Source organism: Plasmodium malariae (assembly GCF_900090045.1).
Source record: "Plasmodium malariae genome assembly, contig: PmUG01_00_2, whole genome shotgun sequence".
NCBI lineage: Eukaryota > Apicomplexa > Aconoidasida > Haemosporida > Plasmodiidae > Plasmodium > Plasmodium malariae.
The window spans coordinates 36,815-63,075 of record NW_021638302.1 but is presented as its reverse complement, the minus strand read 5'-3'; the positions used below and the strand labels follow the sequence as shown (position 1 = coordinate 63,075).

Below are 26,261 nucleotides of genomic sequence, written 5' to 3'. Positions count from 1 at the left end.
AATAACAAATAAAGCATCTGATAGTTTAAATTATAGTGCTTCTTATTATTAAAGTCAGTAGAATTAGCATTTAAATTATTAGTTATATATTATAGAGAATAACATAATTAATAGAATTATATATTATAATACTTTGTTAGGGAAATATGCAATTTATACAATAAAATATTATATATTCACCATATATTTTTTTTTGATCTATAATATAATACAAAATTTACTAATATATTATGTTCAATGTATCATTAATATTAATATCTTATATTAATAAGTGTAAATATTCTTTTTTCAACATTTATGTGTTATTTATATATTCATTATATTATTTATTTTTCCTTTTACAGCTTAATGAAATATTCCAAGAATTAATCTTTTCCTTTCTCATATCAGTTTAAAAATAAATTACCAATTCAGCATTACAAGTAAATTACTAAATTGCTGAAGAATGATAACCTATCCTAATTCTTCCGTCTTCTGAATGTGAAATCCCATTTTCAGCAAATATTTTTAATAATTCACGTGATTCTTCGGGAATTATGTCCTTTATTATTCTTTTTTTTTTTATTTAGGTGACTATGAATTCAGTGTCCCATGGAACTGAATTATAATATAAAACGAAAAGCAATGAAATATGTTTATATATATATAACAACAATAATATTTTAATGAAAATAAAGTGCAATTTTGTTCTTAAGTTTCATATTTATTAACGATAATTCTTATATAAACTTATACAAAAAATGAAAAAGTAGTAACAAAAATTCCCCATATAGTAAAACCAACAGAAAAAGCAGTTTTTAATTAATGTGAAATGTAACATTTATAAGTAGATTCACTTCTTGTACACTTTTCCTCACTATATATATTCGTTTCTAATTTTCTTATAATTTCTGAATGTGTAGCTCATATAATTTTATTTTATATTCACATTTAGATCCTGCATATATGTAACCTTTTATTTTTTCGTTTAACGATACATTCAATACAATAAGGTACTCATGATCACTAAAACTATAACTAATTAATGCAGGAATCATATTTCTCTGTTTACAATTATTATTAAGCTTATATTCAATATTATATATATTAATATGTGTTTCCTTTAAATGGTTTAATAAATCAAATTATCATGTAGTACCATCAGGTTTATAATCTTCTTCAAATATACAAATATTTTTTTTTTCTTAGTTGCTCCTAAATTCTGAAAAGTAAAAAAATGAAATAATATGAAAATAAGACAATAAAAATATATTAAAAATTTAAAGAAATTACATATTCATTATAACTTTCAAATTAGTTCGTATAAATTATTAGGTAAATTAAGTACATAAATGCATTTTACATCTTTAAAAAATTCCACAATGATAATATATCAGCAATAAGATATTTTAGTATTCCCCTATATATTTATTTAAATTATATGTTAAAAACATATATATATTTACATATTTTATTATAATGTTCAAAAAATTAATATATAAAGTTTTTATTAATACATAATTTTTTATTAAATATTAACAATGAAGTAAATAGATATAACATTTTTAATAATACTTCATTTAATAATTGGAACAAGTCAAAACAGTTTTTATTATAAAAATTTTAGGAAATCTAATATTTTTATAGTTTTTGTTATAACAACTTATAATATATAACTTAAAGAATAAATAATTTTTTATATAAATATTTAAGTAGAATATCACCTACAGTGAAATGTTATTTTTTCTAATATATTTACTTGAAGTATATTTCTTAGATACAATATAATAATAATAATAAAGCATATATATTTTTCTTTTTAGTAATAATTTCTAGATAACCAAAAACATATACTAATAGTTATTCAGAGTACTTTAATTTAACATTTATTATAACATAAATGGAAAGGAACAAAGCAAATATAAATATATTATATAAATGTACTTATAATAATAAAAATATTATATAAAATAAGAAATGAATTATTCTATTGTTTTTTTCTCCTACTATCATGTATTATTTTAAAATTTTATTCATCCAAATTTTTCTATCCCTCTAGTATACATATATTTAAACTGTAAATGATATTACCCAATTATTTTACCAATCAAATTATTTTACATTTTTATTTGTATATGGAATTTATTAATTTATAGCTTAACATAACATAAATGTTTTGTTAGAAAAAATATTGCAAAAACACTAGTACACAATTTGTTTTGTATTAATTAAATAATTTTAGAATTGTAATATTTTAAAAAATAGGTGAATTAATAAAATATATTAAATTCCTTAAAAAACACAAAGAAATAAACATTTTCTTCTTCGCTTTATTATAGTAATAAATTTTTATAATAAATTAAACATAAAATTCATCAAGATAAATATAATAATATTATATATATTTAACTTATGAAAATTTACAAGTATTTAAAGTACCAACTTTTCACTAGAATTTAAAGAAATTATGAATATTATGCAATTTCATGTTATATTTCTCTAAATAGACGTTCTAATTAATATATGACAAACAACAATAAATCTTCACTAAATATATACACATATACAGAAAAATTATGAAACGTAAAAAGTTATAACCTAAATAATGTACATACATATTGAGGTAGAGATAAACTAATAAAAAATAATATATTAAATTACTAACCCAGTAAAACAAGTAATAATAATATAAATAAAATATAATAACTTAAACATAGTTTATTGATAATTTATATACACATACAAATAAAAAAATAAATAAATTAAAAATGTAGATATTTTTACAGCACTTAAACAGAATAAATTATAAAGACGAACACTAAAAAAATTAACAAACTATCCATATTAAGAAAAATATTAAAAATTTTAAAAGATTTTATTTAGATTAAAGTTAAAAAAACTAGAATTCTCATATTACCTATTAAGAGTTTTTATATATATATATTATCAAAAAGATAAAATTACTGTATTCTAATATATAAGCATTCAATATATATATATCCAAGAATTACCCTATTTTTTATTCTTTATATGTATTTAGAAATGCTCTTACGTAATTTTACTTATTATTACCCTTGTACATATTTTTCAATAATTTACAGTAAGTAACTAATACTGTTAAAATAAATATTGAAACAAATATTGGAAAGGATAATGTGGCATAAAGGTTATCTTGAATGCCCTTAGTATTTGTTAGCATTACTAACACCAATGCAGCAATACTGAACAATATAACTGGAATAATAACAAGAATACGCCTTAAAAATTTTTGTGAAAATTCACACTTAAGTTTATTTATTTCTTTGAATTCATTATCAAATGCTTTTACCATTTTAATATTATATGTATCATCTAATCCTTTTTTAGATTTAATAATAGATGGTGATACGTTTTTTTCCTTTTTTGACGATTTTCCTTTTAATTTTCTATGCCGTCCTTCATAGTTATCATTATTATATGATGTATCAGATGACACTTTAAAGTTTTTTTGAGACATTTTTTTTAAAGGTATGCTTCCATTGGGGGAATGTAAACCTCTTTCTTCATTTAATAATCTGTCTACTCTTACATATAATGAATTACTTAGGTCAATTTTCTTAATATATGATATTCCATATGTATTTGTCTACAAATATGAACAAATATTTGATATTAAATAAAAATATAAATATTTTTGCATGAATAAAATATTAATTTTTAAAATTAAAATGTATGATTACAAAAAAATGTATAGAATTTGTTAAATATAGCAATTATCCTACCTTATGTGAATTCTGATATGTCCGTATTAAAAGAGAAAATGCGCAGAATTTAATGAAGAAAAAGAATTTGTTAGCTTGTACCATCATGTCAAAATTATTTACGCCGCTAAAACTTATTCGATAATAAAATTATTATTTATATAATTATATCGCTTATATTCAATAGAAGATAGATTATAATTTTTTTTTATTGTTTCTGTCATATATATATTTTATAAATTGTATATATTATATAATAATAACATATAATTAAATGTATAAAGAGAAAAAAAAATTTAAATGTAATTAGTAAATTTTCTATGTAAATATATTAAAATGATATAAATGGAATAGTTTCTAAAAGAACAATGAATGGTACATAAAAACTACAATTAGACTTGTTGCAAAGATAATTTACTTCGAAAAAATTTACATATATTTTATTTGCATATTATTTAAATGCTTTGCTTAATTCAGCTAGGTAATTGGGTAAAATTTAATAAAATTATATAATATATAATACATAAATTCAACTTTTAAAAAATATTATTTTAAATTTCTTTGTTACGATTAAAATAATAAAAAATCTTTTTAAGTAAACTAATGTCTTATAAAAATTATTTTTAAAATAATTTGCTATAAGCAGAACAATTAGAACAAACATATAGATATATCGTAACAATGATATAATGGAATTTAATTAACCGGAAGTATCAACAATGTCAGCTTTTTATATATTTTAAGAAAAAACGATTAAAAGTCGGATAGATATGAATTATACGATATTTAAACGAGGTTACTTTTATTGTTATATAAGATAAATTAAATTTAAAATTTTTTAATAATATATATGACATAATTTTCTTGCGCTCTGACTTCGTTCATGGCTTTTAATATTAATTGAAAATATTTAATAATACAACAGTTTATAAATTAATATTAAAACAGAATACTTCAATGGACAAATATTCTTTTCTAATAATCGTTCTATTAAAAAATAAAATATAATTAATAAAAGAAAAAAATCAATGAATATTAAAGAATTATTACAAGCTAATTTAATCAATATTTATAAATAATTAATTAATTGACACTTTAATAATACTTAAGATGCAATTGTTAGCCATTTTACCTTATAAAATCATACATATATTAAGTTGAGACAATGGCTTCACATAGATACGTTTAAACGATTAAACGAAATATAAGAATGAATAAATATATGTCCCATTATATGTAATAAAGAAATTAATACTAAAATTATATACATTATTTTTAAATATAGCTTTAAAACAGTTTTATATTTTTTGCAGTTTTTATTCATATGCTATTATTTACTTATATTTCTTGAAGACTTATAAGTATATTGCTTGTTTATTATGTAATTTTTCTACATAAAAAATTGATAGTTGGAAAGTAAATTCTTTACTTATATATTTATTAAGTTAATAATATATTAAATATAGTAATATTTAATAACTTTTTTCATATATATATATGCTTTGTAATAATAACGTTTTTATATTTGGATGCTTAAATATATATCACTCAATATATAAAATATTTCATCATTTCATTTTTATTATATATATATATATATATTAATTATATATAATAAATATCATAAAAATATAGGCATATATTTATTCTATAAAATATTCTATGATTAAATCTGATGATGAATGTATAAAAATTTAATGAAAATAACTTTTATATGTAAAACTCTATAATAAATACACTTATTATATATTTATTTTAAATATTATGAATTTCTGCAAATTTCTTTATGAAAATAAGTGTGCTATGTATTATTAAAAAAATTTTCTTTTTAAAAACAATAAAATTTTTTAGTATTTAAAAAACATTTTAATGTGACGTTTTTATGAAAAATTGTTAAATATATAAAATACATGTATATTTATGACTGCACATAATATTTATTAGCTTTTTCCTGTCAGATCCTTTAATGCAAAACAAAAAATTTAACTTTATTTGAGATTAAGGAATTTTTAGACTTCGTTTTTTAAAATAAATCGCTAATGCGGATGATACAAAATTTAAAAAAATCCTCTTATATATGTATTTTATATGTACAATATTATTTTAAAAAACATTAATAATAATACTGTTATTTTTATCCTGTCAAAAATAAGATGTCATATGGCTTTGTCATAAAGTTAAATAACAAAAAATTTGAGAAAAATTACATTAAAATTTTTTATTATTTTATACAATTAAAATATTTATTTATAAAAAATAATTTTAATATATTCTTCCTTTTTTCTCGAGTATCTATATAACATAATACAAATAATAATATAATATAAAAATAAAGGAGAGAAATTTAATAGTACATTTTATTGCTTCAAAAATATTTTATTAAAATAATAAAAATAAGATAAATAATTTCAGTATAAATATGATTTACATCTTATTACTTAATTATTTTAACACCTATAATAATATACTACAGAAAAATAACAATATATCATAAGTTAATATTCTATAATTCTCATATAGACGGTTGTACTAGCTATAAAAACGTTGTATATATAGATTTAGGAATATATTATTATCCAAATTAAAGACATATAATATCATAAAAATGTTTTTAGAAATAACTTAAAATAATGATCATATATACTAATTACCCAAAAATATATTTATCGCACAATTTAGGTAATATATATTTAGAAATAAAAAAGAATATATATTATCTTCTAAGAATAAAGAACGTACTCATGGATGATACATTTAAAATTTTGTTTTATCTTTTTTTTTTTATATAAATATTTAGAATTTAAAATATTTAAATATTAAATTGAATAAATAATGTTTAAACAAATTAAATATATAAAAAAAAAACGAATATAATATTAATAAATAACATATATATATTAAAATAATTTTTATATAGAATCCTAATATACATTTTAACTTTATAATTGTGGGTATCAGGTACCCAATAATATGTTATTGAATAATCTAAAATATGTATAACAAAAAAAATAAAATTAAAATACCTTTTAAAAATACTAGTAATACTTTATTTATATTGTATGATTTCAATGAAAGAAATTCCTTATTAAGGAGTAAAACAAAATATATTGCTTAATATTTCATATAGTAATATTTTAATGTTTGATATATATATATTAACTTGTTATTTTATATATATATAATCCTCTTTGTATATTCTTTTAAAACAAGTATTAATAAAACTTTCTTATACATGTTTTTATTGAAAAAGAAAATTATTTATAATTATAATATATATTAAATAAATGAATTTTTATATTCAAATTTTATACCTTTTTTTTTCTTTTATAATATTCATTTTGTAATTAATTTTCTTTATTCCATTCCTATGTAATAATATTTAATAAATATTTCTTATGGGTATAACCATATTTCTCTTTAATAGCATTCTAAAATATTTTATGTACTCCCTATCTATTACTATTGTGTATTATTCTAATATTTTATAGGATTCCTCTACGGTATTCTCCATATATATAGAATTTACATATGTATAATATCCTATCGAATCTATTATTTCCTAATAAATAGAGATCTCATATTTATAACTATGAATATCCTAGTTTTTATTATTTTCCTAAACGTAAATAATAGAACCAATGATATTTCTTTGTATCTGTTATTCTTTATATACGCTTCCTTTTTTCTAGGATTCATTCATGCAATTGTGCACGTACGACACACTATTTTCTATATAATTTTATTTTTCATATTCTTCTAGTGCTATCAAATGTACAATTATAAACAGCTATGCTAAGTTTTTTCTAATATATTTCTTCATCACTTACTTTATTCTACAATTCTTTTACATTTTTTAATGGTTAATCATCTTTATTTTCTTCATTTTCATTTTTATCCAACATATTTTGATATACCTCTGTCAATATCTTATATCAGTCCTATTTCAAATACCTTTCTACAATCATGTCCTTACTTGATATCCACTGCATGCCCGAAGCTTTTTTCCTATCTAGGAATGGAACACTTCCAATTTCATTTAGGATATTCTCTTTTAGTTTTTCATTGTTTTTTATGTAAGCTTATTCTGTCTTCCATTCATTTTTCAAACTATATAACCAATGTTTTTTTTCTACTTTTCAGAAAAATTTTTATGTCCTTCCACTCATTTATTCCATCGAATTTTTTGTTTTTTTATTGTCATTCCTGCTTTTAATATTTTCAGTTATTAACTTACCATTTCTTAAATTAAGATACGTTTAAAATACCTCTTTTGAAGTAACTTCTAGGTATAATTTTAATAATTTTCCTTACTTAAATTCCAATTTCTCATTTTTGAATTTTTCGAGTACTTCCATATGTACTACTACAACAGTTTATGCTCTGTCCGTTTTTTAATTTGACGTATTTACATTTTTTATCGTTTTATGTTCATGTAATTTTCATCCTTATAAAATATTTTACAAAACAATAATTCCTAAGTTACAAGTTCGAACAGAAACCTCAATCCAGTAGTCCATTTCTCAAACGTACTTTAATGTAATTATATCGATATATTATGTGGGATTGCGATAGTTTTCTATTATTGCGCTAATTCATATACTTTTATAATTAATTCATTATTTATTTTAATTAAATATATTTTAATTTTTTTTTTCAAATACTGTGTTTTCTTAAAAATATAATATTATGCTAAATAGAAAAGCACTCTAAATTAATATACAATGGTTATGCACATTTATAATGCACCACATTCAATAAAAAAATAAGTGCATTATGTATATTAACTATTTTTATTGATTTATTAATATAATAAGAAAAGGATATCAGTTTTTATGGTATTATATTCTGATGCATGCACAATAACTATTATCATAAATAATATTATTTTTTTTAATTTATTACTAGGATATATAAAAATATATTAATGGATTCACAAAATTAAATGTCAACTATTATCATCTCAGAAGATATAAATATTATTATATTAAATTACCATAACACAATTTAAAATGATGTTTAAATTTTAATTCTTTAAAAATTCATGTTAATGTATAAATAGATAAAATACTAAAATATATAATATACAATTAAAAATGAAAGTCTACATACTAGATAAACAAACAGTGGACGCGGAATTTTTAATACTCCTAGAAAATATATATAAATATATTTTTTAAAAATAAATACTTTAAAATAAATTAAAAAAAAAAAAAAAAAAATATGTATTTATTTTATATATTTCAATATATAAAAATATAAAATATTTGGAATAGAACAGATAACAAAATATTACTATTTATTATCTTTTATCAAATATATTTTGGACCGCTGAAAATAAATACATATGAAAACTATAAACACAAATATTATTCCTGGAAAAAATGCGTTATGCTAAATATACTTATTTCTGATACAAAAAATAATTTATATTATATTTTACCATATTAATATATATACATTATATGCATAAAATTAAATATTTTAATAGCATACTCTGGCGTCTAATATTAACTAAAGGGGAAATAAAATAATCTTATTTTATCTAAAATTTTATTATTATGTATATAAATATTCCAATTCACAATTATCCAATTGTTAATTCAACTTTTTTCTATCACATAAATTCATACATAAATAATTTAAAAATATATAAAACATAATTCACAGGACATGAAATTATAAATCTACAAAACTCTAATAACTCAAAAATATACTAAATATAACTTTTACGCCTATTTGAATTGAAAGAAGAGATACATTGTTATATTACGTCTAATCACCTAAAGCACTCATATATACACTGCATGCAAAATGTTATATTTATCTCTTTTTTAATTTAACCTTTTATATATATATATATATATATTTTTCATTTATTCAATTCTATTATAAAGTATCAATTTAATAATAACTAATTGACACGTTTTTGTATAAATCAAAGTTATGTTCATTCACATTTATTACTTTTTATTTCATTAAAAAAAGTAGAATCATTTGTATCAAAATGTAAGTAGTACTTAACTTCAATTTTGCACATTTAAAAATATATGTAATCATTAATAACACTACTTTTTTCACACTTGTATACAAAACTACATAGTAGCATAAACAGAAAAATGATGATTATTACGAAACAAAATAAGGTACATTTCTAAAGGAAGAGTTAATAAACGTTTTATCCTTTTTCATTGGTATGCTCATATGTGGCAGTTAAGAAAAAATAAAAATGAAAGTGGAATATATATTTATAATTCTTCTTTACAATATATATTCAAGTAATTTTTATACATTGAATTAAAATAACATTTAATAGAATCAAATTATTTAGAATATTAATTTTTTATTTAGTTACGTTAATTAATGTTCCCGCAAATTATTTGCCAAAAACAACTAACATATTTTTTGAAAAAATATGATACTGTTACATATTTATAACTAATAATTTAAAACCTTAAAAAATTTAAACAATCCTTAAAAATCATTTTGTTCCAAATACATATATTAATATATTTAACATAATAAACTTTATAGTACATATAAATTACAATTTTATTACAAAATTAAATAAATACTATTTATTTATTATATATTTTTAAGAAAAGACATCTACATTTAATTTATAAAAATATCATACATTCTTTTTTTAATTGGATGACGAAATAATCCTATTTTACTAAAAAGAATAAAGGAAATGGAAACAAAATAAGTGCACATTCTAATGTAATAACATGAATTTCCTACAAATTTAACAAAATTATAATAAAAGCAGTTTTTTTATGAATTTTATGAAACATACATATATTTTACAAACAAAAATATAATTAAAATAATATATATTGTATGGTCGATGTATTAAATTAAACACAAGGAAAATATTAAAATACAAATTTATAAAATAAATCAATCAAATTCAATAAAAGTTATGAATATATATTATTATATTTTATATAAAAACAAATATGCAGGTTCAGGTGGTATTATAAAAATAATGTTACTTCATGTACTCTTCTTGTGAACATAATATTCTTAAGAATGCTACATAACTATTTTTTAGAATTTAAAGTTTTTTTTTATAAATAAACCCTACCATTATTACAAATTTGTTACTTTTATTTATTTAGAGTTCTATATTTTTTAATTTTTCTACAGGTATAAATAAAGCCTAATACAATAGATAAGTATATCGCGAATAAAAAACCTAAAAAAATTATAGTCACAGGATAATAATATATAGTTTCTACTTCAATTATACCCTTTAACTTAAGCCCTAATTTATAATATACTAATAATACCAATAATAATAAAATGGAAGGAATTAATAATGCTTTTATCTTCTTTCTATTTATGGCTGTACACTTTTCCCAAGCGTTCATTTCTTCGTTATTCTTTATTTTGTCAATGGAATGTAATACGCTGAATATTTTTTTTTCACAGAATACATCCGCTCTACTAGATAACGAAGAATTACTACTTTTATGCACTTTATGCCTTTTTTCTCTTTTTAATTCACTTTCTTTTAATTCTTTGTTTTGTAATAATATGTCTTTTTTATTTTTAGATATATGTTCTTCATCTAGCACTTTATTAAATCGTCCATTAAAATTTCTATTCACTGAATGATGTGCTAACTGTCGATTAGTTGTTAAGTATAAATCTCTATCTAACTTATACTTCTCATCCAATAACCCATTATAGCTCTTCTAAAGAAAAAAAAAGTAAACATATTATTTATAAGAACATATATTTCCATGCTAAGAAAATGTTATTTTTAAAGATAAAATATTCAGTAACAAAAAATAAAGTATTATACGAAATATTATTATAATACCAAATCATTGTTATAATGAATTATCCAAATTAAAAGAGTAAAGATAAAGATTTTAATAAAAATGATGGAATTGAAATTTTTTTTCATTGTATGCATCATTAATTTTATTATATATTAACTAATACGAAAAATAACTATAGTTTTATATATTGAAAATGATAAAAGAAGCCATTCATATTTTTTTTTTTTTATTTATTTTTTATTTAAATTTTATATGATTTATAATATATTTTTTTTTTTCACAAACACAAAATTTTTTAAATTTAGAACAATTTCAATATAGATTATTATAGAAATAAATTGAATAAAAATAATGATAATTGTATAATATTTAAATTAATTATTTAATAGCAAAGAGATTAAATTTTTTTTTATAAATTAGTTTAAAAAAAAAATATATAATACGAAGGAAATTATTAAGATGATATGAAAACAAATTATTTATTCAGTGATAACATTTTTTCATTCATACAAAAGAAGAACTGTACGTAGAAAATCTATACTAATATATGTTCACACAATAATTATGAATTTTTGTGTTCCTTCTAAGAAATAATTCTTATTTTATACATGTTTTTTTGTATACTTCACCTTCTAGTTAAATAAATTGATTATTGTTACCGTAAAAATAATAGAAAAAAAATATGAAGATAGGAAAAAATATTTTTATTTTATCGTATATTCGTTATTATTTAACTACAATTTTTTCTTATATAAATTTTTATATATTAAGAAAATAAAATTTTTATTATAAAAGTCTATGAAATTATGTATATATTTTTAAAAGTACCATAATAATTATTCTATTTTTGTATAATAATTTTTACAATTGTAAAATTTGTATATAATTCCAAATGAAATTTATTTCTATCTAGTGTAAATTTTAAAAATGTACAAATTAGCTTTTTTTTTTTTTTTTTTTTTTTTCTTTTAAAAATGTAAAGAAATATATATTTGAAATATATTAATATATCAGAAAAAAAACAAAACGAAGATAAAAATAAAATTAGCATATAAAACAATTTTGTGCAATCCAATAATTTCAGAAATATTTGTAGCATTTTAAGATTACAAATAAAGTATCATTAACAATATAATTTTGGGATATACAAAAGAATAAATAAAAAAAATAAAATTGGTATATGAAAGATTTAGTAATTTCTTTGATGAAAAAATATAGAAATAATTTATATTGTATTGTTTTTTTATAAATAAATAAATTACAAATATGTTTTTAAACCACATGAATGTTTAAAATTTTTATATAATAAAAATTTATCTTAATATAAGAAAGGTATTTTATATTTTTTTTTTTTTATTCTTTTTAGATTACAATACAGCTACTAATAAATAAAGAATTATTATAAACAAAATAATATTAAAACAGATCATAAAAAAAAAAAAATATAAAGTAGAATTATAAAATATATATATAATTTTCATGGAAGAAATGTTTCATTAAAATATAATAATAATGAATAGTAACAAAAAAAAAAAAATATATACGTTCAATTAAAAATCTCACTGCAACACATTTATTTTGTGAATACAATATTTTTCAAATATGAGGGTCTCATTTTCTTAATTTCTAATTACTCTTCTACAAGAAAAATATATCTATGTGTTATATAATTGATTAAATAATACTATTTAATATTTATGTAAATATTATTACTAAACATGTATTAATATTATCACGCTCATATGAATCTATAAAGAACCAAATTTAATAATGAAAATTACTCTAAAAACAGCTGCATTTGAACCTTATATATTACGTCTATTTAGTTGAACATTGTTAAAAAAATATAGTAACCATTTTTATATATTTTATTAAAACTTCTCTAAAAAAGTGAAATAGCATTACGTACTTATAAATTACCAAAAAATATAATTCAATTTTTCACTTTCATTTTTTTTTTTAAATTATCTTAATTTATTGAAGAAATTACTAGTTATTTCAAACTATATGTATATTTTGATATCCATAAAATGATGTTAACACTATAGACTATATATTTATAAATAAGATCAAAAATATAACATAGGTATATATATTTATCTACTTATCATTCCATTATTTCACAAAAGAACATATTGATTCTCATTACACTTAGTGAAAAATTTCATTTATATAGATATATAATACATTTTTATAAGCGTATAACCATAAAAAATCAAAGATAAAAAAAGGAATAAATTACGAAACAATATCTATTAATATACAATTTCATTTTATTAATTAATTTAAAATTTTATTGTTGTAAAAATAAAAATATATAATGTATATTAATAAATTTTCAATATATATATATTTAATTCATTCTACTAAAATTAAACTAACACTACAATTAAGCATAATAATAGCATAGTAAATGTTTTTAAGTCCTAATTTAATTTTAAATATTTAGAAATACTAATTCGTTAAACTATTATGAATAATATATATATATAAAAACATTATTTTATCATATATTTATAACTTCACATAAGATTTCAAAAAAAAAAAAGAGGTAAGTTTATATGAAAAATAATTTTACAACAAATATATTTCATGATGCATTTCTCGTAAAATATTATTTACAGAAAAATAATTAAGTTTTTTATATTTAAAAAAATAATATACTTATATGTATAAGAATACAGCAAAATACATGACTGTAGTTCCATTAAATACAAAACAAGACACATTTATTTTTAATATAAAACACACAACGCATTTTCCTAATTAACTAATAATAATAATATATGAAAGGATAATGTTATGAATGTAGTATTTCTTGTAATTGAACTATATATGAGCACACGACTTCAATAAAATTATATGTACTTTCCTTTTAGATATATTAATTTTAACGCAAATTTATTTTTTATAAATATCTATTTAAATATACAAATACATTTATTAAAAAAAAATAATTAATTATGCTGAAAAAAAATCTTAAAATATAAAATGCAAAATATTAACACATTTTAATTTACAAAAAAAACTAAGTCACAATTTTTTACTTTGTTTACCAAAAAGATCACGAGAATCTGTATACAAAAATAAAAAAATAATAAACTGTAGGAAACTTTAATAAGCATATAACTAAATATGTTACTCTTATTATTCCATACTAAAAATGATTTTATAAAAAGAGACATATAATTTACTACATATTTTACTTTTTCTGAACTTAAATTTCTCATATTTCTTATCGTTTTTATGATAATAAAAAACGCACGATATAATTATGATACCTAATATAACGAGCGGTATTATATATATTAAAATACGGAACACTTGACCTAATATTCACGCATCAGTAACTGTTGTAACACTGCACAACGTACATATTGTCCAAGAATCCAAAATTTCCGAGTACTTCCAAAAATCAGTTATCTTTTTCAACACACTTACAAATGTATATAATGCTCCCTCACTCTCATTTACTAATTTTTCTAAATGAGATTTTTTCAAACCCAAGTAAGACAATAAACAATCTTTACCTGACTATACTAATACTAATTCTACTATGAATACTATCAAGAAAAACAAAAACAGCAAGAAAGGTAAAAGAACCTGTAGTCCGCACTTTTTAAATATTATTTTTTCATAAATCCTATCACTCACTGCTTTGTTATTTTTAAGAAAATTCATATAGTCTAGTTCTTTAAATATTTTTTTCTCTAAATTAGTATATTATTTTGTTTCAAATATGCTATATTTATTTTTCGTAGCCTTTTTGTTCTCACTAGCATAATTTAATGTATTTCTATACGTTTGTTTTTTCTTTTTCATAATGCCTTTTTTATTATAATATATAACTTTTTTTTCGCACGCATCATTATGTGGTATATCTTCTATAAAAACTCTAATAAAAGGATTATTATATCTCTTGCATTCTGCTAATAATCTACAATTTCTTATACCTAATTTTCTAATAAGGATGCATTTATTCCTACAGTATGTATTATACATACACTGCAAAAATGAAGATAACATGTGTAATTTAAAGATAAATGATGTCATCATAAAAAAATATTATTAACAAACATAAAAAATCAAATATAGGAATATGTAAAATATGGTTAAATAATATTATTATACCAAATCATTGTTAAAATGGTATATCCAAGTTGAAAGGATAAACACAAAAATTTTAATAAATAAAAGTATCGTAATATTTTGTTTCTTGTTGTATAATCTTAATAATGTAATATATTAATTATATAATCAGTTAGAAATAATAAAATACACTGTTAATGACAAAGAACAATATAATTATTTATTTAACTTTTTTCTATTTTCATAAAAACGAAATAAAATATATATAACTATAGTTTTTTACAACGAATTGACTGAAAATTAACTTTAGAAATATAATATAAAATTTTTATCTTAATGTTATATACGAAAAACTAAAATTTACTAAAATAATATAAATTGAAATATTGAAAAATATTCAAAATACATTATTTATTTATTTAATATAACAAATTAATTAAATAACTTGTTTTTTGATTACTTTTAGAATAATATATATATATATCATTTTTTAATTTTTTGATGTATTTCCTTGTTATAGTATAGAGAATTGAAATAAGACACTGCTATGCATATTAATAACATAATTTCTAATATTAAAAATGTTTTCTTATTAATACTTATAATATTATATACATTATACTTGGAAAAAAATTTTATAGCTAATATAATATTGATTATTATAACAATATTATAATATTAATAATAAATGTAGAAAATAATACTACTTTAATTTTATGTATTATATTATTTATAGCATTTACATTAGTTAGTACATGGACATTTTCATTCTTATATTATCTTTTATATATTTTAAAAAACTTTTTACTAATATACAACATATCATAAGTTTAAATAAATGTTTCATGTGTATAGAAAGAGTGATTTTTTATTTTTCTATAATTATTCTTGAAAATTATAATTTTTATTACAGTTTAAATTATATCATTATATCTAAAAGTAATGCTTGTAAGTGAATGTATCTAATTACTACTCCTTTTAATTAAATGTATATATATATATAAGCATTAGAAAATAAAAATATTATAACTTTTATAATATGTGCAAATATCAGAATAACCTAAATTAGAAAATAGGTTTATATAATTTTATGAACAATAAAAATAAAAGAAATTATTGTTTCATTCATTTACTTCAGTATATATATTATAGCAATATTTATAAAATATAATTAAATCAAAATTACTTATATAAAAAATAAATTAATAAATATTCGGTATCCTACTACTTATTGGAAAAGAATAGTACTACACAAAATTAATAATTCCATACATTTAATTACTACTAAAATTAAATTAACATGAATATATTTTGACTATTTCTTAGAAATAGCCCGAGAACTGACCTTTGAAAAATAAATTAAAAATTAATATTATACTTATGCATTGCATATGAAAAAAATTCTTATTTTTTTACTTTTATTTTATTAAAAAAATATAAATTATAAATACGGAAGATTTACTAATAGTTAATATAAATTCTATGTATATTTATATATTCCTAAAATAAAATGTAAACTTAAAACATTTATAGACAACATTAAGATATATCTCCAATGCATAAATAAATACCTATACATGATGAAACTGTTGTATAAAATATAGTTTTGTTTTAATTTTTTTTAATGTCGATTTAAATTTTTGTAGATATATGTCACATTTTTTGATATTCACTTCTATACGTATGTAAAAAAAAGGACTTTTGCACATTATATTTTAATATGTGATTAAATTTGATTTATTTATTTAGTATTTTAATGACATAATAATTAAAAAACATTATACTATATTTACATATAGATTTTCAGTTTAATATAAATTTAATTAAATATTTTAATTATTAATTAACACAATGATAAAGAACAATAATAAATTGATAAATATTTTTAATTTTTCACTTAACTGTAATGATATATAATCCCAATTTAGAAAATAATTATAGATTATATATATTTAACATACCTGTTCTTTCAATATTTATAAATTCATTCTATTATGATGCAAAAAAAACAAAATTTATGATAGATATATTTAATGGGTAAATCCAAATTTGTGGTTTTATAATTTTATACATAATAATTATAAATAGAACCTAATAATTACTATGTAATTTATATAAATATATTTTATTTATTATTACTAAAAGTAAATTTTTTAAAAATAAGAGTTCATTTATTTTCGTTATTTTCTATTTTTTTTTTTTCCAAAAATAAAAAAATTTATATCATCGACTAAAATATGCATATTTAAAAAAAAAATATATATATATAATTATACATTGTATATAAATACCCTTAATAATTATGACAATTTAAAAGAATTTTAAATAAAATTACCTACGATATAAGATATTATCGTTACTAAATGTTAAGGATAATATATTATAATTTAGAAAAATATTCGATATATAGTTTTTTTTCTTGAAAATTCTATAAATGAAAGAAACATTGGTTTATATTTTATTTATATGTAAATTATTAGTACACAAAATAATATATTGTATTAAAAAAATGATAGAAATATAAATGAAATAAATTAGCTTTTTATGAAATAAACATAAAAAAACCAAAAATATTATATATTAAATATATTTTTTTATTAGGCAATAGTAAATTGTTATTAATATGACAAATTATATTACTGTTCTAAAAAATAAATTATAAATTAAAATAAAAATCATATTATATTTTTAATTATGCCATGTGATTCATACTATCCTGTGGAACTTACCTTAAAATAAGATAATTATTTTTTTATTTTATGCTTTTATATACATGTTGGATATATATTTATATATATTATAAATATAATGTATTTCGAAACATAATTGGTTCATAGCTATAACATATTCCATTATTTCACTTACTCTTAATTTTCGAATATTACAAATTTCCATTTATACAAAAAAATATAAAAGCGTATTTTAATTAATAGGCAGTATATTATGAGAAATACATAATGATACGAATTATTTATAAATATAACTTTTTATTTAATAAAAGATTTCCGGGTACTCATGTAACTAATTGAGATGTTTATTTTTAGCAAAACTTATTTTTTCCTATATATTTTTTTTTATTTTTATATCCAATAAAAATATTAGCGTTATTTTAAATTAATTGCTCATATTTATACAAATATACGTATCATATATAAATAATTTAAGCCCATTCTCGATATATTTAAGTTCTTACTAAATAAATATATATATAGTAAATGATTATTATTATTAAATGCATACATATATATATATAAAACATCATTTACACAGTTTAAAAAAATACTATATAAAACAAATAGGAAGATAATATATAAGAATATATTAAAATTTTATAATTCGCATTAATCATCTTACTGTATATCAAAACATTTAAGTATATCTTGGTGATTTTATAATGGTTATATAATTTCTGAATATACATCTACGGTGTATTATTAGTAAGAGTACTATATATTGTTTTAAATTATGTAATAAATAACTTTTTGCTGAAATATATTATGCTTAAAAATAAAGCTAACTCTTCTTTTTGATAACATCCTATTTTAAAGCTCTAGCAAAATTATGTGAATGTTACATGGCATATACTAGCAAAAATTAAAACTTTATAAAGTGTCTTTTTGAAACAAAGAAACAAGATTAATAATATCAAAAGTAATTCAGCAAGTAATATTTGTAAGACGCATAAATGTATTTTATTATAAATATTTTAATTAAATTTTGGTCCTTTTTATTTCCATCTTTATAGCACGGTATATCCAATGCACAATTTTAAAAATATATTTTCTATATTTTCTGAAGGATTTTAAAGTATAACTTATTTTTTCAGTAATAAATCTATTCCGATTTACAGCCCTTAATTTGTGTTTTAATTTTTTATATTTTTATTTAAGTTTTTCCTTATATCTTTTAATTTAATTAGTCCTTCTATATTCTTTAAATTATCGTTTTATATAATCTTTTCTAATGTAGGTTTATTTTTCCTACTTATTTTTTTTTTCCTTTTCTCGTGTTCTCTATTTCCATATTAAACATATTCAGATATCTGCTTTTTCAAAATTTCATTTTTTGCTTCATTTTCCCTCATGTATTTTTCTATTAATATAATATTTTTGTAATCTATTGAAAAGTTTCTATTGTTCCCCTGGTTTACACTTTTTCTAATCTGGAAATAAAAATAAGACTTAAAAATATATTTTATAAATTCATAATGTGTTTTACCTCATAATAAGAAAATTCTGCTTACAAAAATTAAGCAAACAACAGCAAAAATGAAAAAACAAAGTATGAATATTTTAATTATACTATGTCATATTATTATTACAGTGACAACTTCATATACAATAAACAAATTAATAAATTTTTATGATGAGAAGGAACTTAATTTTTTTTTTCGTGACATTTTTCCATATTACACATAAATTTAGTACAAAAGAAACTGTTCATTATAACGATCATAATTCTATTTAATTAAAAGTCTTTATTTAAACTCTTCTAACATTTTAATCATATATTTTAGTTTATACATATTAATTATTTAACTATATATATATATATATATATATATATATATGTACACATTGTGTTTTAAATAATAACATAAAAAAGAAAAATACAATAATTATATAGTAATATTTCTTTATATTTTTACTTAATATCCGATTAATATATTTTTAATATAATATATATAAATTAGTGTAGGAACCAATCCAAAATTTACTAGAAAGTTTATTTTTCTATAATACATAATTTCTGCAATAAAAAAATTACCTTTATACATAAAAAATAAAAAACATAAATAAAAAAAAAATTCATTTAAAATTAAAAAATATATATTTTAAAAATTTTATTTTCATGTTTATTTTGTTTTGTTTTATTTTTTTTCAGAAATGAACCATGATTTTTAAAATACAATAATATCACTATTTTTACTGATATTTGATGTAATTATAGTATAATGTTATAACTCCTCTACAAACAAAATGATTAATCCATCGAAATAATACATCTAAACAACATTTTCTACTTATTTCTGGTGTAATTATTACATGGAATACTCATATTTTTAAAGAATATTTAAATGATAAATAAAATTAAATTATTTAATACACATATTAATCATTTCTATTTTATATATTTTAAATATCACACGATCATAATTAAAGTTTTCTTTTTAGATTCTATTTTAGAAATAAAGTATAATTGTATCCATTTTATTATTTATTCTCTGATCTATTTTATTTTATTTTACCTTTTCTTCTTTATAAATAAAGAAATACCCTCACATACATAAAACTGTGAATTTTATTTTTTTTTTAATATTAAACTAATTATTCTATAATTAACAAATACATAAACTTAATAAAATAATATAAAATGGTAAGCGTAGAATAATTAAAAAATTAACAATGACACTTATTCTTTTTTTTCTTTTTACTTACATTTATACAAAGATAAGTACTTTCACTATAAATTTCTTTAATAAAAAAGGATAGATATTAATTTGTTATATATAATATCAAATATTTTATTCACATTTTTTTTATTAATTATATATATATATATAAAATAAATATAAAGTAAAATGGGAAAGATTCTTTTAGTTTTTTTTTTATCGTGAACATGTCCATTATCATCACATTACATATAATAGCACAATTCGAAATTTTATTTGTTCTTTTATTTTGAAGCCTTCTTAATTTTAACTTTATAAAATTTTATTTTAAAATTTTTTCTATAAATTATAAATATTATTTTATATACGTTATAGTAAACATATATCAAAAGCTAAAAACAAATAATAATAAATAAATAAAATATTTCATATAAATCCAAAATAAAACTCTTTCATTATACTCTTTTTTTTTTTTTCTGCTAATTTTCATCTTATCTAATAAAAAATCATTATTCGAAGATTTTGTTGTAATACATTTAAACAATATGCCACTTTACCAAAATTTTTAAATGTAGTATTCGAAATGAAAAAATAAATAAAATATTAAGAGAAAACAAATAACCTTACTGAATAAAAAAAAACAACTTGAAATAAAAAAAAATAATGTACGCAAATAATACTAGTAAAATGTTAAAAATTAAAATGTATACTTTCAATAATCAAATTTTAATTTAATTGTTATTTTTTTCAATTTATCATATATTATTTATTATTGAAACTTTTATAAAATAAGGTATAATAACCACTCAAATATTATTGTTTTGATATACATTTTTATAACTATATTATTAGAATTATTGATTTAAAATATAAATGTACATCATCCGCATAAATTACAGCAAGAATGAAGTTATTATAATAAATAAAATTTTCATATATCTTATATAATATAAAAATATAATTATGTATATGTAAAATAATAATATTTTTTATCAACTAAGCATTTAATAATTGTGCTATATCAAATTATATCAAAATATAATACTATATATATTATAAATGTAAGTATAATATATTATAATTTTGTTACTGCTGTATATATTTCCTCTCTTTTTTAATTAATAATTTTTATAAAAAATATTTTCAAAAATAATTACAAGATAGTAGATAATCTCTAAAAACATTTTACAGTATATTTTTTAACAATACACCTAAATATAACTCTTCTAAAAATATTTTCTAAATATATTCTAATACATATTTTATTTCTAGAATTTTCTCTCGTATTATATCCTCATTAAATCAATATTTTATCAATATATATTATGTATATAAATATATAATTGTTTTTCGAAATGAAATTTTGTATGGTAAATTATAATATTAACACAATTATTTCCGTAACGTGCTCATTAAATACTTATTTATTTGTTTTATTTGAATAATATTGATACTATTTTAATTATAGCTTTTACGAAAATATTTTTTTTAATTATAACTTTTTTATTGTACTTCATTAAGTACTACATTTATATTTATTTTAAAAATAAATCTAAAGAATTGTTATATCGACAAAATAGAAAATAGTTGAGCATAGTTCCAAGTTATTCGTATACTTATTTTTTTTGAAAAATATTAAATATATCTAGTAAAATATTATATAATCTTTTACAACTTCAAAAATATCCATTATAAAACAAAATACTAAAATGATCATCTTTTTTATTAGAGCCTTTATTTTTTCCTGTCTAATATGGATATTCAAATATTCTGACGAGGTATCATAGTTATTATACTTAAATTTTTTGCTTTTTCTTTTTTATTTTATGTTTTTACATGAGAGGAATATTTTATTCATATAATATATAAATATACATTTTTTAAATATTTAATATGAACTTATATTTTTAGTCAAATATCTGCGATAAAACTCGGAACAAGGAATTGAACAGAAATAACATATTAAATATTAAATATAGCAGATTGTTAAGCACTGAAATAAGTGCATCGCTGGAAGATAAACATAAATGTTTAAAAGAAAAAATATATGATTTAAAAGGAAAAAGTACTGCATCATTTAAAAAAAAACCATATGCATTAAAGCAAAATAACCTTTTTCAAGAAGAAGATAATGAATCAATATACGATGATAATACGTATCAAGAAGAATTGAATTATTTTATGCCACGTATAAAACCTCAAAAACTTGGAGCTTCTAACGTTAAGCATAATTTAAAAAAAAAATCTTCTACATTAAAACATTATAATAATATTCAGAACAATAAAAACCTACACAAATCTTTAAAAAAGTTATACTCAGAGAATGATTCATCTTTAGACAACATCAGCTCAAGTAATAAACGTAATCGTATTATTAATGAAGATAAAACTGGTGTTAGTTATAAATATAATAATAAACATCCAATAATATATGGAATTTTCTTTATCCCTATTATGACTTTTGGAGTGCTGCTTTTTCCGGTAACTTTGCTTATTATTTGGTATTTTAATAACCGAAAACGCCAAAAATAATTATGTCTCTTACTATTTCATATTATAATCCATTATATATTTGTATTACTAGTAAAATTGTTTTCATATTTCATTCTGCTTCCTTGGAGAATACAACTGTTTTAAATTATTATATATAAAACTATCTCATAAATTAATCTAAGTCTAATAAAAAGTGAGAAACAATTATTCATTGTAAAAATTTAATTCTATAAATTTATTTTAGCAATTTTAAAGAAAATATAATTTTATATATTCATTTGTAAAAAAATTCATGCCACCAATACAATTATCTAATGTATATGAATTTTTTATATTTTTTTGCATTTATTATTAAAAAATAGTCCTCATTTAATTTTATATTTCCTGTAATATAGGTATATATTCTGTACTTTAATTTTCAGTTTAAATTATTAAACGTTTAAAATATAATTAAAAATTTACTTTCTAGCGATATATATATATATATATATAAATATATATCAATTTTGTATAATACATTCACTTTGCTTTAATAAATACAAATAAATACATATTCATTTTTAATATAAACCTTAGTATATATTTATCTTAATATATACACAAATATTCACTTTAGGCTATAATAATATAAAAAATGGGACATAAGTATTTTTCATTTAAAATATAATTTATTAGAGGATACACATGAAATTATCTTAATTTTTATATTAAATAGTAATACTAACTCAAATATATATATTTTATAAAAAGATCTATTTTAATAAATAAATATATATATTAAGCAATGATATTTAATTATTCAGAAACAACAATTTATAATACGAAATGAAAATCATTAAAACTTTCAGATCCTCAAAAATATTAATAACATAATTTATTACTTTTCATAAATACATGATATGATATATACACATGCATCTATAAAATTATTTCACTTATAGCTATGATTACGAAGAATGTTTATCTAAATATATTATAGTTCTTCCTTCATATTAATAAGTTACAGAAAAAGTCATACCACTTAATATTCATTTTGTCATCTATCAACTTATATTTTTTATATTTTTTATTATTTATTAAGATCTTAGTTATTGTTATTATAATTATGAGATCTAATATAATTATAAGTAGTCCAAAAAATATTGAACAAATATAAGGTTCGAATATAGCAGTTTTTTCTCCTATAATAATAGCTAGTATTCCTAAAAGATTATTCCGTAGAATTCATAAATTATCTAATCCTTGTAATACGGGGTATACTATTCCAAAAAAAAAAAAGGAAAAAAAACTACAATTCCAAATGTATAAGTTTTAAATTTTATTTTTTTAAAAATCTATATCACGAATTATTCTATTTTGCTCTTGAAAGTCCTCATAATATTTTTTATTAACTCATTTTTTTTCAAAAAGAAAATATTTTTTATCAAACATTCACTTACTGAAATTCCTAATCTGAATACTGAATCTTTCTTTATTAAATGATTTATTAGGTTCTTTTCTTTTTTCTATTCCCCCTTTTTTATTATTACACAAATCTGCCTTTTCACATTATCTATAATTTGGTATATCTTCTTTTAATACAACAATATCTGAACATTTACTTCCTTTAAGTTCAGCTAGAAACCTATAGGTTCTTTTAATTAAATTTATATCAAGTGTATAGCACTCATCCGAAGACATGATGAACATATTCTAAAAATAGGAAAAAAGTAAATATTCCTTATTTAAGAGAATAAATAATTCTACTATAAAAAGTAATATTAATAAAAAAAAAAATACCAACAATATGAATACCTCAAATTTCCTTGTATAATATTATCATACCATATCATTCATATAACAGCAAAACCAAATTAAAATAATAAGCCCGAAAATTTTATTTAAAAATGTATTATTTCTTTGTAAATACATAACAAAATGCATAAAACATAATACATTTTACAACACATATAGATAGTAAAATTTATTTAAAAAGGTATTATAAAAATTTTACCTTAACCATACTTATAAAAAATATAATTCATTTAAATAAAAAATAATTTAAATTTATTCATAATTATTCTAAATATGTTATTTAATTGTTTCATTTATTGTACCCATTAAATATAATTTTTGAGAATAAATTTCAGAATAAATCAAAAAGAAAAATATTTCGTTTCCTATTATTTGGAAATATAGAGTTTCTATAAATATAGAATGTATAAAATATATAAATATATATACATGTATATATATATATAGTCCTCTAAATATTAAAACAGTTACTAATTTTTATTATTTTTTCCTATTAATAATTATAATATTATTTACATTTTGTTATGAAGAAATAATTATTTTTAATAAAATACTATTTACTGTAACGATATAATAAAAGTAACAATAAACGAAAAAATAACAGAATTCTGTGTTATATTATAAAAAATTCTTTAGTTACTCCTTAGGTATATTTGAACTTTTGTAATCTATAATATAATTAAAAAATCTGTATATATGCTACTACCCAATATATAAATATATTCATATATTAAAGTCACTTATATAATGATTTTTTTTATTTTTCTATCATAATTTTTAAAAAAATAATATTTTAAATTTTATTTATATCGTTATTTTAAAAAAAAAAATTTTTATTCAGATATTTAGTTATTTTATTATTTTTTATTTAATCATATGCATTTATAAAAAATACTAACGCTGGAGAGAAAAAAACAAAAAGATCATAAAGAGAAAGGGAAATTATATTGTTATAAAAATATTTCGTACTTTTGCATTATGCAA

General features: G+C 18.1%; 3 protein-coding genes and 4 pseudogenes across 7 annotated transcripts; 1 reads left to right on the top strand and 6 right to left on the bottom strand.

Moving 5' to 3' along the window:
* Window positions 1–430: 430 nt before the first annotated feature.
* On the bottom strand, window positions 431–1,198 carry PmUG01_00013150 (annotated as a pseudogene). The gene is given in 6 exon segments: window positions 431–559; window positions 574–597; window positions 729–740; window positions 754–876; window positions 891–1,154; window positions 1,169–1,198. Coding segments are annotated over 6 exon segments (582 nt in total).
* Window positions 1,199–3,037: 1,839 nt separating this feature from the next.
* On the bottom strand, window positions 3,038–3,827 carry PmUG01_00013100 (Plasmodium exported protein, unknown function; the record flags this gene model as incomplete). The annotated part of the gene is made up of 2 exons (XM_029004633.1): window positions 3,038–3,604; window positions 3,741–3,827. The coding sequence occupies 2 exons, from the start codon at window positions 3,825–3,827 to the stop codon at window positions 3,038–3,040; spliced, it is 654 nt and encodes a 217-aa protein (XP_028859085.1).
* A 3,508-nt stretch (window positions 3,828–7,335) lies between these two features.
* On the bottom strand, window positions 7,336–8,158 carry PmUG01_00013050 (annotated as a pseudogene). Its single transcript is given in 4 exon segments — window positions 7,336–7,502; window positions 7,516–7,831; window positions 7,846–7,907; window positions 7,921–8,158. Coding segments are annotated over 4 exon segments (783 nt in total).
* A 2,670-nt stretch (window positions 8,159–10,828) lies between these two features.
* PmUG01_00013000 (Plasmodium exported protein, unknown function) lies at window positions 10,829–11,634 on the bottom strand (the record flags this gene model as incomplete). The annotated part of the gene is made up of 2 exons (XM_029004622.1): window positions 10,829–11,419; window positions 11,548–11,634. 2 exons carry the CDS (start codon window positions 11,632–11,634, stop codon window positions 10,829–10,831), a joined length of 678 nt encoding a protein of 225 aa, XP_028859084.1.
* A 3,022-nt stretch (window positions 11,635–14,656) lies between these two features.
* Window positions 14,657–15,568, bottom strand: PmUG01_00012900 (annotated as a pseudogene). The gene has a single exon. A coding segment is annotated over exon 1 (912 nt).
* Window positions 15,569–22,699: 7,131 nt separating this feature from the next.
* PmUG01_00012800 (Plasmodium exported protein, unknown function) lies at window positions 22,700–23,522 on the top strand (the record flags this gene model as incomplete). The annotated part of the gene is made up of 2 exons (XM_029004611.1): window positions 22,700–22,768; window positions 22,902–23,522. The coding sequence occupies 2 exons, from the start codon at window positions 22,700–22,702 to the stop codon at window positions 23,520–23,522; spliced, it is 690 nt and encodes a 229-aa protein (XP_028859083.1).
* A 948-nt stretch (window positions 23,523–24,470) lies between these two features.
* PmUG01_00012700 lies at window positions 24,471–25,250 on the bottom strand (annotated as a pseudogene). Its single transcript is given in 3 exon segments — window positions 24,471–24,740; window positions 24,755–24,808; window positions 24,822–25,250. Coding segments are annotated over 3 exon segments (753 nt in total).
* Between the last annotated feature and the right edge of the window lie 1,011 nt (window positions 25,251–26,261).